We start from the raw sequence: 15,566 nt of genomic DNA on the forward strand, positions 1-15,566 counted from the left end.
TTGAATTCAGGTTAAACTACTTGAAAATTGTGTTTGAATAATTGGGTTTACAAATGTGTTTTTTTTAACACCTAATTTGGTCTTAAATCTTAATAAAAAGTGAAAGATAACCAAAGATTAATTTTACAAAGGTGAGTGATTTCTTTTAAATAAATCCCTATCAATTGTTAAGAGTTGTTTGTTAATATAAATAAATTCTATCGGTAATTAAGAGTTATATGTTGATTTAAAAGGATAAATTGAAGGGGTTATTAAGAATTATTTCTTAATTTAAATGAATAATTCCTTTTAGTTGTTAAATATTATGCTAATTTAAATGAATAAATCTTCTTGGTTGTTAAAAATTATGTGTTGATTTTAAAAATGAATACATTTAATATATTGCTAAGAGTTATTTATTGAATTAAAAATGAATTAATCGTATCAATTTTTAAATAGGAGGTAGGGAATGATATTAGTTTTTCGAACAGAGTTAAAAAATTATGAGTCTTTTTTTAAAAGTGACATATTTCTTATCATAAAACCTCATATTTTTTAACTATAAATAAATCTTCAAGTCTCCTCTTAAAAACATACAAGAAGATACAAAAAATTCTCAAATCTCGTTTTCTATGTCGGTTCCTCGACAACCATCAAGGGGTCACCATGTGTGACTCAGAGATCATGACATGTATTATTCATGTTCCGAGTACAGTCGTAGATTCTATCCTCCAATTATTAACTATTATATGACATTTCAGATCTATTATTTTATTTTTATTTATTTTTGTAATTAAATAATAATTAGTTTACTAATTTTCCCTAGTTATAAATAATAATAAATATTTTAATATAAATAACTAATAATTAGTTTATTAAAAAAATTCTTTATACCAATAATAATATAATAAATATTTTTTTATATATTTAAAAAATATATCACAATTAAAATAATCACAATTTAATAATAAAAACTAAAATGAGTTTAATATATTAACTTAAAGAAGTTTAAGAATTTGATTCAATTTAATGTTATATCTTTTCCCTTGACTCCTTTTTGATAAAAATGTACTAAAGATTGAAAGGATGGTAGATGGTAGTAACTAAGGTCATATTTTATACCCCTTCAAGTTAAAAAGTAATAGCTAACATAAGGCCTAGTGTTGTAAAGTCGAACTGGACATAAAATTGGAAAAAGTTCTATTTTAGGTTTGATCGGTTAGACTATACAGTCGGACCGGGAGACATTATAACTATAATTAACAAATAAGAATGTTAGTTGGTTAAATATTAAAAAAAAAAACTAAACAAAAATATTATAAATTAATGAATTAGACAAATAAACATGGTGGACCATGTCTAGTTTTTTATTTACTTAACAATTAAGTTATAAGCCCAATACCAATGGCCCACATCCATCAAACCTAACCTTAAAATTTCAAAATAAATCCTAACATAACAAGTTAATAACTACTGCCGCACACATTTTGGTTCAACGATGCTTTGTTTCTATGGCTGCTAAATGGGTTTGTAACTTTGTTTAACATTGTTTTATTTTTTCCATCACTATTCTTCTCATCCTTTAACATGTTTCAAAACATAAGATAACATTTTTTTCCTTTCACATTACCCTCACATCTTTTCACTATGTTTCATCAATCATCATCTATATTTCTACTTTTTCTATAAATTCATATTTTTATTCATTTTTTAGTTTTTAATACAAAGCATTCGGGTTCAAAGTTCCAGCTTATTCCGATTATTATCGGTTGAATCGCTTTCTGAACGACTAAAAATGGTCTAATAAGAAATTTGTTTAAGACATGAAATGTGACCGTTATTGCAACCAGTTAGCGGTTGGACCGGTCTGACCGGCCGATCCGGTCCAGGCGGCATACATTGAAAATGCCATTACTTCTATTCTGAATTCGGCAAGATGATGATAATAAATGGTATACTTTCCTTTTAACCTTATAATAGAAATATTTAGAGATTAGAAGACCGAAAGCAATCATTGTCATATTTTCTTTCTCCTTGTGTTGAGATGATGTAGCGAATATAAGACTACTATTTCTTTCTCGACATGTGGATGACGGACTAAATTTAAGCATTGTTTCTCTCTCTTTATATTTATGTTATAAAAATCTCCACAACCAAAAATTCATTTTTATTAACAAAGAACTACTACGTTTTGATTCCTTATTGTACATCAGGATACATAGGAGCGAGATTACTCTTGACAAACATAAAAAATATATAATTCTAGTCCATTAGTAAATAGCAATGTAAAAAGAAATAAATATTTAAACAAGTCTACGGTGTAGATCCATGTTATTAGTGAAAGTATCATCTTAGTGTGGGTCGAACAGGTGTTAAAACTTTCCATGAGTCGTGATCGATTCTTGAATCCTCCAAATCTAGTTCATGACCAAAATTATCTACATTTGACATAAAGAGGGTGATTCCAATTTTTAGATTGATTAGGAATCATAAAGTTTTCATCACCTCCTCCGGATCGTGGAGGTTGAGAGTTGTGTAGTCAATTGCACGCGATAGAGGTGTGATAGCAATATTGCAGAGGTCGTCAGTCTCGAGCTATGAAGCACGGATTCGCCAAATACCCTTGTGTGTCGGTATCCGATACGTATCCGACACAGATACGCTCAGATTCGCGAAGGATACGTGTCCATAGAGTATCCAAAAATAAAAAAAAATATCAAGACACGTATCGGATTCGTTTTTAATAAAATATAGGATATATAGATTCGTTTTTATGATAAGATATATTTGCTTTAAATAAACACTCACTTATTCAAAGGTCACATCATACCAACTTACCATCACACTACATTGACCCTCGAATAGCTGACACTTTCCGATCCATAACATCGTCAGTCGATGCTTAGTGTTACTGCCTCTACCGCTATAGGTATGTTGTGAAGAGCAAACAGAAAAAGGCTTACCTTTCTTACTTCTTAGTTTCTTTTCGCTTAGTATGTTTATAAAGAGAAGAAGATGTGTGAGTATCAATAGAGAAGATAAATAAAGGGCTTACCTTTATTTCTTAACAGAGAAGAGAAGAAAGAGGGTAGGAGAGAAGAAGAGGATTTACACTTATAATTTTATCATATTTTATGTATTTTTTTATTAATTTATATGCGTATCCCTGAACGTATCGTATCCTACATTTTAGGAAAAATGCGTGTCGACGTATCGGATACGTATCGTATCTGATACACGTATCCATATCTGTGTTTCATAGGTCTTGAGGAGGGGGAAAATTGTTGTTATTGGTTTAGTTCGTCGTCATGGTTGTTGTGGGTCGAGTTGTGCTCTAGTTTGCCTCCATTTTTCTGTCCAGAACCAGTTGGAAGTTGAAGGTAAGCGAAACCCTATTTTTTAAATAAAAAAGATATATTTTGCCCTTATGTTTTAACTGTTAGATTTTTATGATTTTTTATTAAGAAATTATTCCACTTATTTTCCTCATTTAATTTCTTTCTCTTTCTTGTTCTCGTTTAATTTTCCTCTATTTATTCCCTCATTTAATTTCTTCCTCTCATTTAAAATTAGAAATATTTATTTCTTTCCTTCATTTAAAATTCTTTCATTTCTTTCTCTCCTACATGTACTGAATTTATTTATTTTTTCTATTTCTTCCCCAAAATCGAAAACTCTCTTTCTTTCTCTCACTCCTCTATGCTTCACTATTCCTCTTTGTTTCATTACTCTAATTCTATGGAACTACTCATCTCTAGTACATAAATTCTCTTGCTGCCCATACCCATTTATTTATCTAAATTTCCCTCAATTATGTCCTTATCTCAATCTCCCACACTCACTCCTAATGATGTGTAGCTAAAACCCATCGGAAACATTATTGATATGACATAAGAATGGAATCACATGAAAGAACCTAACAATAGAAAAAGTCTTACTTGTAAATTTTGTGGCCTTATTAGTATTGGTGGGATAACCAGAGTAAAGAAACACCAAATGTGAGTGATATGGATGTAAGTGCTTGCAAGGAAATTTCAGAAGACATAAAATAATAACTTATGGATGCTTTTAAAAAAGAAAAACTCTGATAGATAATTTATGGTGATTTACATGATTGTTTTGAAGACACAGAATGAAAAGTATAGGAAATTAATGATTTGATAGTCATAAAACAGTCTACAACTAAATTTGTTAATAATATCAAGAGAGCAAACTCTACAAAAGGCCCCATCGACATAATTTATTGAAAAGATCAAAGACAATAAAGTATAAATGATGTTATTGACAAAGAAGCAAGAGCAAAAACTGTTCATTTTATAGCCAAGTTCTTTTATAATTGCATAATTCCTTTTAATGTTGTGTGTGGTAGGAGCTTTAGTAAAATGATGGATGTTGTTGCCAATTATGGTCAAAACCTAAAGTTTCCAACTTATCAGGAGTTAAGGGTTACAATGTAGCAAAAGAAGTCGTGCTTACAAAGGAGATGATGAAGCCATGTATAATAGAGTATGCAATCTCAGGTTCTCAATTATATCTGATGCTTGGACTGATAGAAAGGGTAGGACACTCGTTAATTGCTTAGTCAATTTTCTATATGGGACTATGTTTGTAAAAAGTGCGGATGCTTTTGGGTACATGAAGACGAGAGATAAACTAACTGAAAAATAAAATGTTATGTAAGTTGTGATTGACAATGGTAGCAACTACATGTTGGTGGGTAAATATTTGGAAAGAAGTCAACACATCTTTTGGATTCCATGTGCCGCATAATGTGTGGATTTAATACTTGAAGGTATTGGAAAATTTGAAAGAGTCAAAAGGGCAATACAAAGAGGTTCCTCTATTGTAAGCTTCATCTACAACCATACAATAACATTGAACACCATGGAAAAATTCACCAAGAAAACAAAATTGGCTAGAGATGGAGTTACTAGATTTGCTACTAACTTTCTCATGTTGCAAAGGTTGCATGATCAAAATGGAAGATGTGCACGTCAGATAAGTGGAGGAATTCTAATGTAGATAAAGACGTAGGGGGAGTGGTGCATTTGAGATTGCAATGTTGCCATCATTTCAAAGTAATGTACTCTATTGTCTCAAGGCCATGGGGCCACTTGTAAAAGTATCGAGGCTGGTTGCTAATGAGAAACATCATGCCATAAGTTACATATATGAGGCAACAGATATGGCGAAGGAAACTATGTATGATATGGGCTTTCCAAGGTGATAAAAAGAATTACAACGATCATTTTGACATCATTGATAAAAGATGCCAATGTCAACTTCATCATCCATTGTATGTTGTTGGACATTTCTTTTATCCCAAACATTACTATAAGGACCCCAAAAATGGACAATGATTATGAAGTTACTCAATGATTATATCAATGCATTGAGAGATTGTGTCTTATTGAAGAAGTTGATAAAACTACTAATGAGTTAAGTTCTTATAGAAGATCTACCAGAATTATTTCCTTGAAGGCATCCATAAAATAGAGAGATACACATGTTGTTGAGTGGTGGAAGAATTGTGAAATACATTTTCCAAATTTGAGAAAATCACAATATAGGTGTTGAACTTAACTTGTAGTTCATCTTGATGCACATGAATGTAATTGGAATACTTTTGAGCAAGTAAGTAGTTAAATATTAGGTTTTAAATGATTTTAATTTGTAAAGTGTGAAAGTGAAACTAACATTCTTTTTTGTAAATGAAAAAAACATATTCATGCAAAGAAGATGAGCAAACTTAAGCATCAAAAATTGGAAGATTTGGTTTTTGTCAACTAAGGCACTTAAAGAACACTTTGACTTCCATAATTTAAATGATGTCATTAAGCTAAATAACATTGATGATTGTTATAATGAGTGGATGACATAAAGACTGAGTGGAGATGGAAAAGTAGCTAAATAAAATGACTATGTATTTTTGATTTGGGGGTTGTTTCTAGTTCGGTTGGGGCTAATGAGCCATTAATACAGACAAGACAGTGAAGAACATCTGCTTCTAGTTCTAGGCAGTAAGTTGCAACTACTTATGGTTCTAAAAAGAGTGTGATGGAGACAAATGATGGAGATGAGAATTTGGCTGAAAAAATCTATAATTTAAATAATGAACCTAATGAAGAAGACTACCTTAGTGATAATGATGACTATAGAAGAGAGTCTAAATTTACTTTGCTAAAGCTTTAAAGGTTTAATCTTTATGTTTTGAAGCTTTAAAAATTAAAGCTTGTTTTATAATACACTTAAATTGAAGTCTTAAAGGCTTAGATTTATTTTAATTATATGTTATGAATGTTTTTTATAAGTAAAATTTATTGAAAAGTTATGGTAAAAGAACTACAACAACATAATACATCTCCAGTTCAAACCAAATACACAGAAGCAAAACATGACACTGATACACTGTTGTCATGCTAGTATGCTACTCAATCCTATAATCATTTATTCAACTTCCTACAAATTCTTCAAACAACCAAGGAAAAAAACACAATCTACTATCCCCAACTTAGACTGCATTACAACTGAATTGATTAAGGTGTTATTTACTTACAATAACATTGTAGGCGTAAGGTATTGTAGGCATATGTTATGAATGTTTATTTTAGTATATTTTTAATTTGATGTATTTTAGTTTTTGTGTGTATTTATATGTGTAGGCTATAAATTACTTTTATTTTTTTCTTAATTGTAGCTAGCAGCTATCTCACTACTCACATAAGTGTTTTTGGGGTTGGCTGCTACCAGGACTGGACCATCTAAGGGTCAGGTGGGGACAACTTCTCCCTGAATTTGTTTCAATGTTTTTATTAAAATATTTTTTAAGTGTAATTAATATTTATGAGTAAATATTTATACATAATCAGTGTATCATATATCATTTATTTGTATACAAAATTCAAGAGTCAATAATAATTAAAAATAAATGGTGAATGATACAGTAACAATGTATAAAATATTTACACGGTCAATGCGCACATCTTTTTCTTTTACCCTTTTAGCTCTAGGAATATATTTGTTCTCCCACATATTATGCAATTCCATGTGTTACTTGCTTGTTGTGGTTGGGCATTTAATTACTAAACTCTTTAATTATAAAAAATAATATATACAGTGACATACTTTTTAGAGTATGAGATGTACTTCAGTTACCTATGCTCAAATGACATTTATAAATAAATATAGTAAAACGTGTGTGGTCCTTCTGAAAATTATACATAATTGATCAAATTTTTTTACACATATAAATGTTAATGTTGCTTATAATAATCTGACTTCATTTGAGTTCGTAATGATTTTACATTTGATGAAATAAATTATATATGTATTGATAATATATACAATAAGGATATTTATAAATCATTTAATATTTAAAATATATGTTTTTTTTTGTCAAAAATTCTATTATATGAACTTCAATTAGCAATAAAAGATTAGTTTGAGATGTTAATGTCAAAATTTTGTTGTTGGTATTATTACTCATTCGAGTTCAAAAAATTCTCAATCAATCATATATTGTTAGTCTTATCTTGTTTTATGAAGTTATTCTTCTTATCTTAGTTAATGTAGTTCAATTACTATATAAATATCATTTTCAGCAATGAAGACAATCAAACAAAATTATATAGTAAGAGAAAAGATGAATTTATTGTAGACTACATATATAGTGATTTATATTGAAAATGAAATAGCTGAAATTTTTATCATGTATGATTCTTTATATTCAGTGTAACTCGATCAATTTTAATTATAAAATTATAATCAAATATTATTATCCCTTCTAAAATTTATATCAAGATTCACGAAACTCATTTTTGGTTAGATATTTGAGTGGGAAATCAGAGCTTGAAAGAAGTCTTCCCTAGACTTTTCACTTTAGCTCTAACTAGAGAGCTTCTGTTGCGGATTGTGGTGATTGGTGTGATGATGTGTGGAAGTGGAAGGTGGTTTGGCATAGGGATGTGCTTGATAGAGAAAAGGATACCATTGGGAACTTGTATGACTTGATTCAAAATCACTCTTGCAAGAGGGCTATTGCAAATAGTTGGAGCTGGAGTTTGGATCCATCTGGGAGATATACTATCAAATCCGCTTATCTCAGTCAAGTGGACCAAAGTCCTTCTCCTTTAGGTAACTCTTTAAAAAATCGTTGGATTAATTGTGTTCCCTCAAAAATCTGTTGTTTTGTTTGGAAGCTCATTAGACAGAGAATTCCCGCGAAGGTAGAATTATTTAAAAGGAAGATTATTCAGAGGATTGAGGACATTAACTGTGCTATTTGTTTGAACCATGGGGAATTCGTTGATCATTTGTTTATTTCTTGTGATTTTGCTTCTGCTGTGTGGAGAGGAGTTTACTCTTGGTTACAAGTCTCCATTCAACCTCCAAATTCGATCGGGGAATTCTTAGTAATGCATGATGCTCTTAGACAAGATGTAAAATGGGCAAGTTTGTGGAGAATGTTATGGTTTACTATGGTTTGGTCCATTTGGATTATGAGGAATGATTTGATCTTTTCCAACAAGACTATGAGTTATTTGCATATTTTGGATTTAATCCAAGCTAAGTCTTGGTCGTGGTTTCTCTCTAAAGTTGTCCCAACTTCTCTTATGTTTGCAAATTAGTGTAACGATCCAAAAACTTGTATTATATTAACTTCTAAAAAGATCAATTTTTTATCTTTATCTTGTATTGGATTAGCCCCTTTTGTGTTGCTTTTAATACAATTTGTTTATCAAGAAAAAAGATTTGAGACGGACCACTGTACTATCTGCAAATAAATACGTAAGTGGAGAGGTAGGGTGGGACGTGTACTATGGAAATCATGGATATATGTACTACGGAAATCATGCACCAATCTACAAATTGGACATTGCCGTTAAAAATCATACCTTTTCTTATCAGCTAAAGTGACCAAACAACACACCCAAATCCCCATCTCCATCTCTTGGAAGAGATCCTGTTCAAAAGTGTGAGGCGTGTAAATACCAACACCTTATATGGAGCTTTACATTTCCATGTAAAGCAAATCGTTCACCCATAGTTATATGGTACCAAATATAAGTATATGATTCATTTTGATATATAACTCGTCCATTTAATATTAAATTTAAGAGACATTCGTTATGACATATCTGATATGTTGTAATTGATATAATGAATTCGATATGCAGAACACCTGGTAAATAAAAGAGATATGTAACTATAGATTGATACATCCACATTCTGAGACACGCACCCTCTATTCTAATGGCTAGGATGAAAGGCTTTAGCTATTCTTTCATGACAGGATTTTAGTCCCACTTCGATTATCTAGATTGACATCATAACTTAAACTTCTTACTGTTCTCACTGTTGTATGATTTGGGGTACTTCTTATACTCCTTATCCTATGCAATAAAAATTTCTTTGCATACAAAAGAAACAGGAGTGTAAGCCTATTTTACTGTAAAATCACCATCTCTATCAATATTTCAGATGAAACAATCTTTTCTAGACTATTAGAGTTGAACATCCCGTGGCAGAGTATTGAAATAAATGACATTCTATGCAAGTAGTAGTTTCCGCTGATAAAAGTTATCCTAGTATTTATTGAGCTTTGTTAATTAAACTATTAATTGGGTAATAGTGAATACCACTAAATGTTGTGTAAAGTAACAAAGTTGCCAATATATTTGTTTACATCATGATGCATAAACAATGCCTCCAAAAAGAAGGAAAAACTTCAGGTTTCGAGCTTTATTTCTGTTGAAACTTTCGAATGTAACTGGGTTGGCAAGATATTTGTTTACATAGTTGTCATGATACATAAAAACTGCCACAAAAATAAAGAAAGCTTTTAGGATCTATTTGCAATATGATTTCATTGAGGGCAATGGGTAGAAGAGAAAAGCTTAGAAAGCCTTCGATTTCTTTTACTAGACTAAAAACCAACTCAAACATGCCCTTAAGTTTTGAGCTTTATTTATCCCCGATCCCCTTTCTTTTCATTAATTATTGCATGTAACTTCAAAAACCGTGATCTTTTTAATATCTGTGTTTGGCGAAATACTATAACCTTGTTCATCCTGGAACATAATTTTACATTTATAAAGTAAATTTCAAATAAGCATCCAAATATAACAATGATAAGTGGCACAACAAATAAGCAACCAACACAAATAAATTAATGCCACAACTTCAACTTATTTGCCTTAACTTAAAAGTCAGATGCACTTTCCATTTCAAATGCAAAATATGAGCTTATTCTGTCTGGAATACAGAATCATCAGATCCAGAAGAATACAGGTTACATTACCAATAAATAAAAAATTCAAAAGGAAAAGAACAAAACATTACTGTCATGAATGATTATATCGATGATGCCGTTTTCGATTGTGACGATGACATTATCATCCAAAAATTGGAAGCGCTGTATAATAATCTCATGAGCTTGTAGCCCAGTTGGTATCACCCTCAGCTTTTGAGATTTGGTGTAATAATCATGTTGGAGGTCCAATTTCCTATCTAGGTGAAACACAAAAGTGCTTGCTTGCTTGGCACGTAAAATGTAACAGCGAAGTTAAAAAATATACATTCATGTAGCAACCAAAAACGTACAGAAATTTTCTTAGAAGCTCCTGTTTGTGCCGGTATGGTGATTATCCTCTAACCCTCTGCAATTCTTGACACAAAGCACCTGCACCAGATAAGTGGACAATGCTTTACTTTATGGTTGCTAATATGGTAAAAACTAAAATATACCTGTTAAAAAACAAGTAGAATAAAAAACTTAAGCAAATCCAGTAAGGGTTTAAGAATGGGATAAATGAACTCCGGAATGCAGAGTCAAGTGAAATCCCAAACAACTTGAAATGTGGTGTGCCAAAGTTAATGAAAGCCGCTAGTAGCAGGCCCTGAATTAGGAAAGAATATGTGAGGAGAAATAAGGAAGAGACAAATGGATCAGAGGAGTAATAGAGTTAAATGAAACTGTAGATACAGCAATTAGAGTTAACTGATATCACACATCGCTAGATATACCTCTAACTGGCCAGAAGAGAACTATAAAAAGTGGGAAGGAGAGAGATTGAGGTGTTCTGTTAGGAACTTAAGATAGTTGGTTTGGAGGGAGAAGTCGGTCATTCAAATTATACCCTAGATCAACTCTGTTCTATTCACTGTTTCTCCAACCAAGCCCGAGTTCCCCAATGATCCAGGTGTGGAGAAGGTTCTATGAAATATGAATAAAACTCTACAGTTTCCCTAAAGTTATGGTTTTGCACATTGAAACACAGTTCTCTCAGTTCGGTAGCGAACTACGAATTGGTTCTTGCGTACCAATTTGTAGTTCTTTTGCGAATTGGTTTCCTATAAAGAACAGACCAAATTTTCACCTATGGTTTAAGTTAAAGAAAGAACAAAGAAAAGAAGAATAACTTGTGATATGCATTCACCTACATGAATGAGTTACAACAAACAAGAAATAAATTTATCCTAAGATATTTCTACTATGGTGAAGCCAAAGTTGATTCAAACTTATAAGTAACACTAGAAATGGCTATACAGGGAGCTATCGAAACCGTATTGAGCATTACCCCTATAGTACCGATATTTGATACGGTAACGTATAACGTACCAATACCATAGAGAACCGCATATCAGGTTACTATGGTTTTGCATATACAGCTATATAACCATACTAGATTTTGCATAATGTCATTATGGTTCTTAAATACCACAGATTTCTTTTATATATACTATGGCTTATTTTTTTTAACTGCAATGGACTGTGGAACGCATCTGCTACTGATAACACTGTCTCAAGAACCTTGGGCCTAGTTTTGATTGCATTTCCTTAGAGATTAAGACTTGAAGCACAATTTTCAAAACCTTGGTTCCAAACTTTTGAGTGATCTAAAATATTTGTATCGTCAACTAACTTAAACATGATATTAGGAGTTTTCATGACTGTAAACATCATTACCCAAAAAAATAGAAATTCACTAAGATAATTGGCTAATTGCATTCCAATAACAAGGGTAGTACCATTTTTACTGCCATATGAAATGGTTAGCTGAAGAACAGAACTTGTGACAATCTCAGAACATCAAGTACACCTAAAATGACTAAATACCCTGTATGTCTGCATGGATACTCCAATGTCCAAAGACCTTTATCCCAAATTCAGTTATCGGTAAATTACATATTTCAAAAAGAAACCCAATCTTGAGCTACCTCGCCAACTTGTGGACATAATACGCTCTTTGTGGTCCCCCAGATAAGTAAATTGACATCAATATAACAAATATACATAGTAAATAACAAATATTTAAGAATAACAGAAAACTAAATACACATACCAATTAAACCGCAAGGCCTTGCTCTTTGGCTTTCCTCAACCATTTAAGTGTGCTCTCCAATGTTGTGTAAGCTGCAACATCTGTCAAACTCTTGCTCTCAACTGCATAATCAAATACTTCATAAGCATCTGCAACTCTACCTTCTCTACACAGTACCCGGACCATTGTTGCATAAGAAGCCGTTTCAAGCTTCATTCCACCTGATTTCATCATTTCATAAAACTCAACGGCCTTCTCCAATAACCTTGCCTTAAACAAACCATGTAGCAGTGTGTTATAGGTGCACGAATTCGGACTGCACCCTTTTGCTTCCATTTCTTTCAACAACTCCAGAGCACCCAACGCATGCCCTTCCCTGCACATCCCATTCATCAGTGTCGTATACGTAACCTCGTCAGGTAAAAAACCCTTATCCGCCATAACACGCAACATCTTCTTAGCTTCTTTAACCCGACCCGATTTCGATAACCCTAAAATCAAAGTATTATAAGTGATACGATCAGGCTCCACTCCTTCATCCTTCATCTTATTATAAACCTCAATCGCCTCACTCCCCCGACTCAACATACAAAACCCCTTCATAATCGTATTGTAGAGGAAACAATCCGGTTTAAAACCTTCCTCATTAAGCGCACTCACCAACCGCATCGCCTCACGCAAATTCTTAGTATTACACACATTATCAATCAAAATAGTATAAGTAACAAGATCAGGCTTAACACCAAACCTACTCCTCATCTCATCCATAAAGCTATAAACAGTACTCAACGCGCGACACTTACAAAGATTCTTAACAAGAAAATTAAGAGTGTAAGTGTCTGGAACCGAATTATGCTTAGAAGACAGCTCCTTAACAAGCTCAACTGCCTCCTCCAACCTGCCCTGCGAGCAAAGCGAGCGAACCGCGACATCCGTAGTCGCCTTATCAGGGCTAACACCACTGCTGACCATCAAGTTAAGCACTTGGTGGACAGGTGCAAGTGAAGAACGGTCATTTGATTTGCAGGATTGCGAGAGCAGGATGTGGAATGTGGAGTGATCAGGCGAGAAGGAATTGCGGCTCGAGTTAATCATGTGGCGGAGGAAGGCAGTAGAGTCTTGGACGGATGAGATTGAGGCATAGGAGTGGAGGAGATTGTTGTGGAAGCGGAAATCGAGAGAGGAAGGTTGGTAGGATTTGAGGATGGAATCGAAGAGGTTTTTGGCGTCGGAGAGGTTTGGGGATTTGAAGATAGAAGGGGGAGGGGTTTGAGAATCGGGTTTTTGGGTTTTTTTTGATTTGGTTGGAGAATTGGATGGTTTTTTTCTGGGAAAATGATTGGGTTGGGTTTGTGGAGGAAGTATGTGTGATGATGATGGGTTTCTTATGTTTGCAATTGCGGAACGGAAGGAAGGTGGTATTTTCCCCATCAAACTCGAGTTTTCTTTTCTTCTTCTTCTTTCTCTTGCTGCTTGGGGATGTTGCAGTTTCAGTGTGTGGTGTGCTCTATGAGGGTTTAGGGTTTATTAGGTACCAAATTCTCCACCTATTTTTTTTAAATTGTTTTGTAAAATAAGTTTTTTAGAATTTTGCCACATATTATTTACAACCTAGATAAAAAAACTATATTTCTGTACAAAAGAAAACATCTACATAAATAAATTGATAATATTGTTGCCGTAGAAGTTTATTTCATTAGTGATAGATTGATAAAAGTATTAGTTAATGGATAGAAATTAATCTGAAGACTTCTTTTTCGTTCTACAACAATAATTTTTTTTTTCCAAAACAACGTATATATTTATGGATTTGGTTAAGAATTTTTCTAATATCACTTTCTAAGGAATATAAAAAAATTACGCATTGAATTTCAAAACATCTTCATATATTAAATGTCAGGTTATCAAATCATAATTTACTCTTTTCAAATAATCTTCTTGGAACATTTAGTAACATTGCTTTAAATTTATTGAATTGCATTTTTTTTGGATTAATAATAATAGCTTAACATCTCCAAGCAGCAACAAAAAAGAAACTACAAGCTAAGGTCACGAGGATCCGACCCAAAGATCATATCAGCCCATTCGTCACTTGAAAGTAGGGGCAGTCCCTTACCACCGAACAGTATGAGAGTTCTTGTACGCCATTTTTTACCATGTTAAATCCGATCTAACCTGGTTAGACCGGAAGAACCCAAAATAACCTAGAAGGAGGATCGTGTCTAAAAATGTTGTTCTATTCACTATTAATAAGGAAGAACATATAAAGAAAGAGAAAAAAATAAAAGAATTTCTCTATTGACAATGAACAACATACACATTAGAAAGGAGGATCCATAGATGGATGTATTGTATAACTATTTATATTATGTAAAAACTATGATTTCTTAAGATTCATTTACACATGATTTCCATAATAAAACATAGATGTTTTGAGATATGTTCTTGAATGTTTAGAGAGAACTCATATAATTATTTCTACTAAATTATAGTATTAAAGTAACTAAACTTATATGCACGGTTTCATATTACATGTTCATATATGCACTATTCATTCTGCTTTGTTTTATGAAATGTGACTATGTAGAAATCTATTTTTATAAACTAGACATTATTATTAGAGGAGGGATCCACTTTTCTATCTTAATCATTAATTCTAGGAACATCCAATGGTTTCAATAAGTGAGTAAATCTAAATCATTAAATGTCCTTAAAATTGATTACTAGGATGAGAAGTAAATTTAAAAAACTTACTCTTAAAGGAAATGGATTCCCACTTTTATTACTAGTGTTACCTAATATGCTTCTGTTCTTATATTTTAGAGAGAGTTATTACTATTTTGTTTTCCCTTTATATTCATGTATATATAAAATTAATGGAAAAATAATAACAATTATATATATATTGGAAAGAAACACTAACCGAATATATGTTTATTATTAGGTTTATATATATATATATATATATATTAATTAGAGAGAAACAATATAATATATATTTTATATATAGAGGAGAGATCTGTTTACTTTCAATTTAAGTTGCATTAATTACACTCAATCTTATCCATTGATTTTCTTAAATCTAACGGACCAAATGTGTGAGAAAATAAGTGATGAGAGAGGAAAAATAATCTTAGATTTTTTATAATTTTCATTCATTTGGACCGCTAGATTTAAGAAAATCAATTGATGAGATTGACTGTAATTAATGTAACTTAAATTGGATATAAACGAATCTCTCCTTATATTTATATATATATATAT

General features: G+C 32.0%; 1 protein-coding gene across 2 annotated transcripts; it reads right to left on the bottom strand.

Annotated features, from left to right (window-relative positions):
- Positions 1–10,149: 10,149 nt before the first annotated feature.
- On the bottom strand, positions 10,150–13,830 carry LOC109338770 (pentatricopeptide repeat-containing protein At2g17670). Of its 2 annotated transcripts, none has more exons than XM_019576077.1 (2): positions 12,324–13,830; positions 10,150–10,725 (listed from the first exon to the last, which is right to left on the bottom strand). In XM_019576077.1, exon 1 carries the CDS (start codon positions 13,731–13,733, stop codon positions 12,327–12,329), a length of 1,407 nt encoding a protein of 468 aa, XP_019431622.1. In that variant the 5' UTR covers positions 13,734–13,830; the 3' UTR covers positions 10,150–10,725; positions 12,324–12,326. The 2 variants fall into 2 exon arrangements, with proteins under 2 accessions (XP_019431622.1, XP_019431621.1); XM_019576076.1 differs by having other exon boundaries at positions 10,150–10,660; positions 12,324–13,829.
- Between the last annotated feature and the right edge of the window lie 1,736 nt (positions 13,831–15,566).

The sequence above is a fragment of the Lupinus angustifolius genome, unplaced genomic scaffold, assembly GCF_001865875.1.
Source record: "Lupinus angustifolius cultivar Tanjil unplaced genomic scaffold, LupAngTanjil_v1.0 Scaffold_41_40, whole genome shotgun sequence".
In the NCBI taxonomy this organism is placed as follows: Eukaryota; Viridiplantae; Streptophyta; class Magnoliopsida; order Fabales; family Fabaceae; genus Lupinus; species Lupinus angustifolius.

Excerpts from the sequence above, each read along its gene's own strand:
- LOC109338770 (XM_019576077.1), bottom strand. The coding sequence starts at position 13,733 with ATGGGGAAAATACCACCTTCCTTCCGTTCCGCAATTGCAAACATAAGA.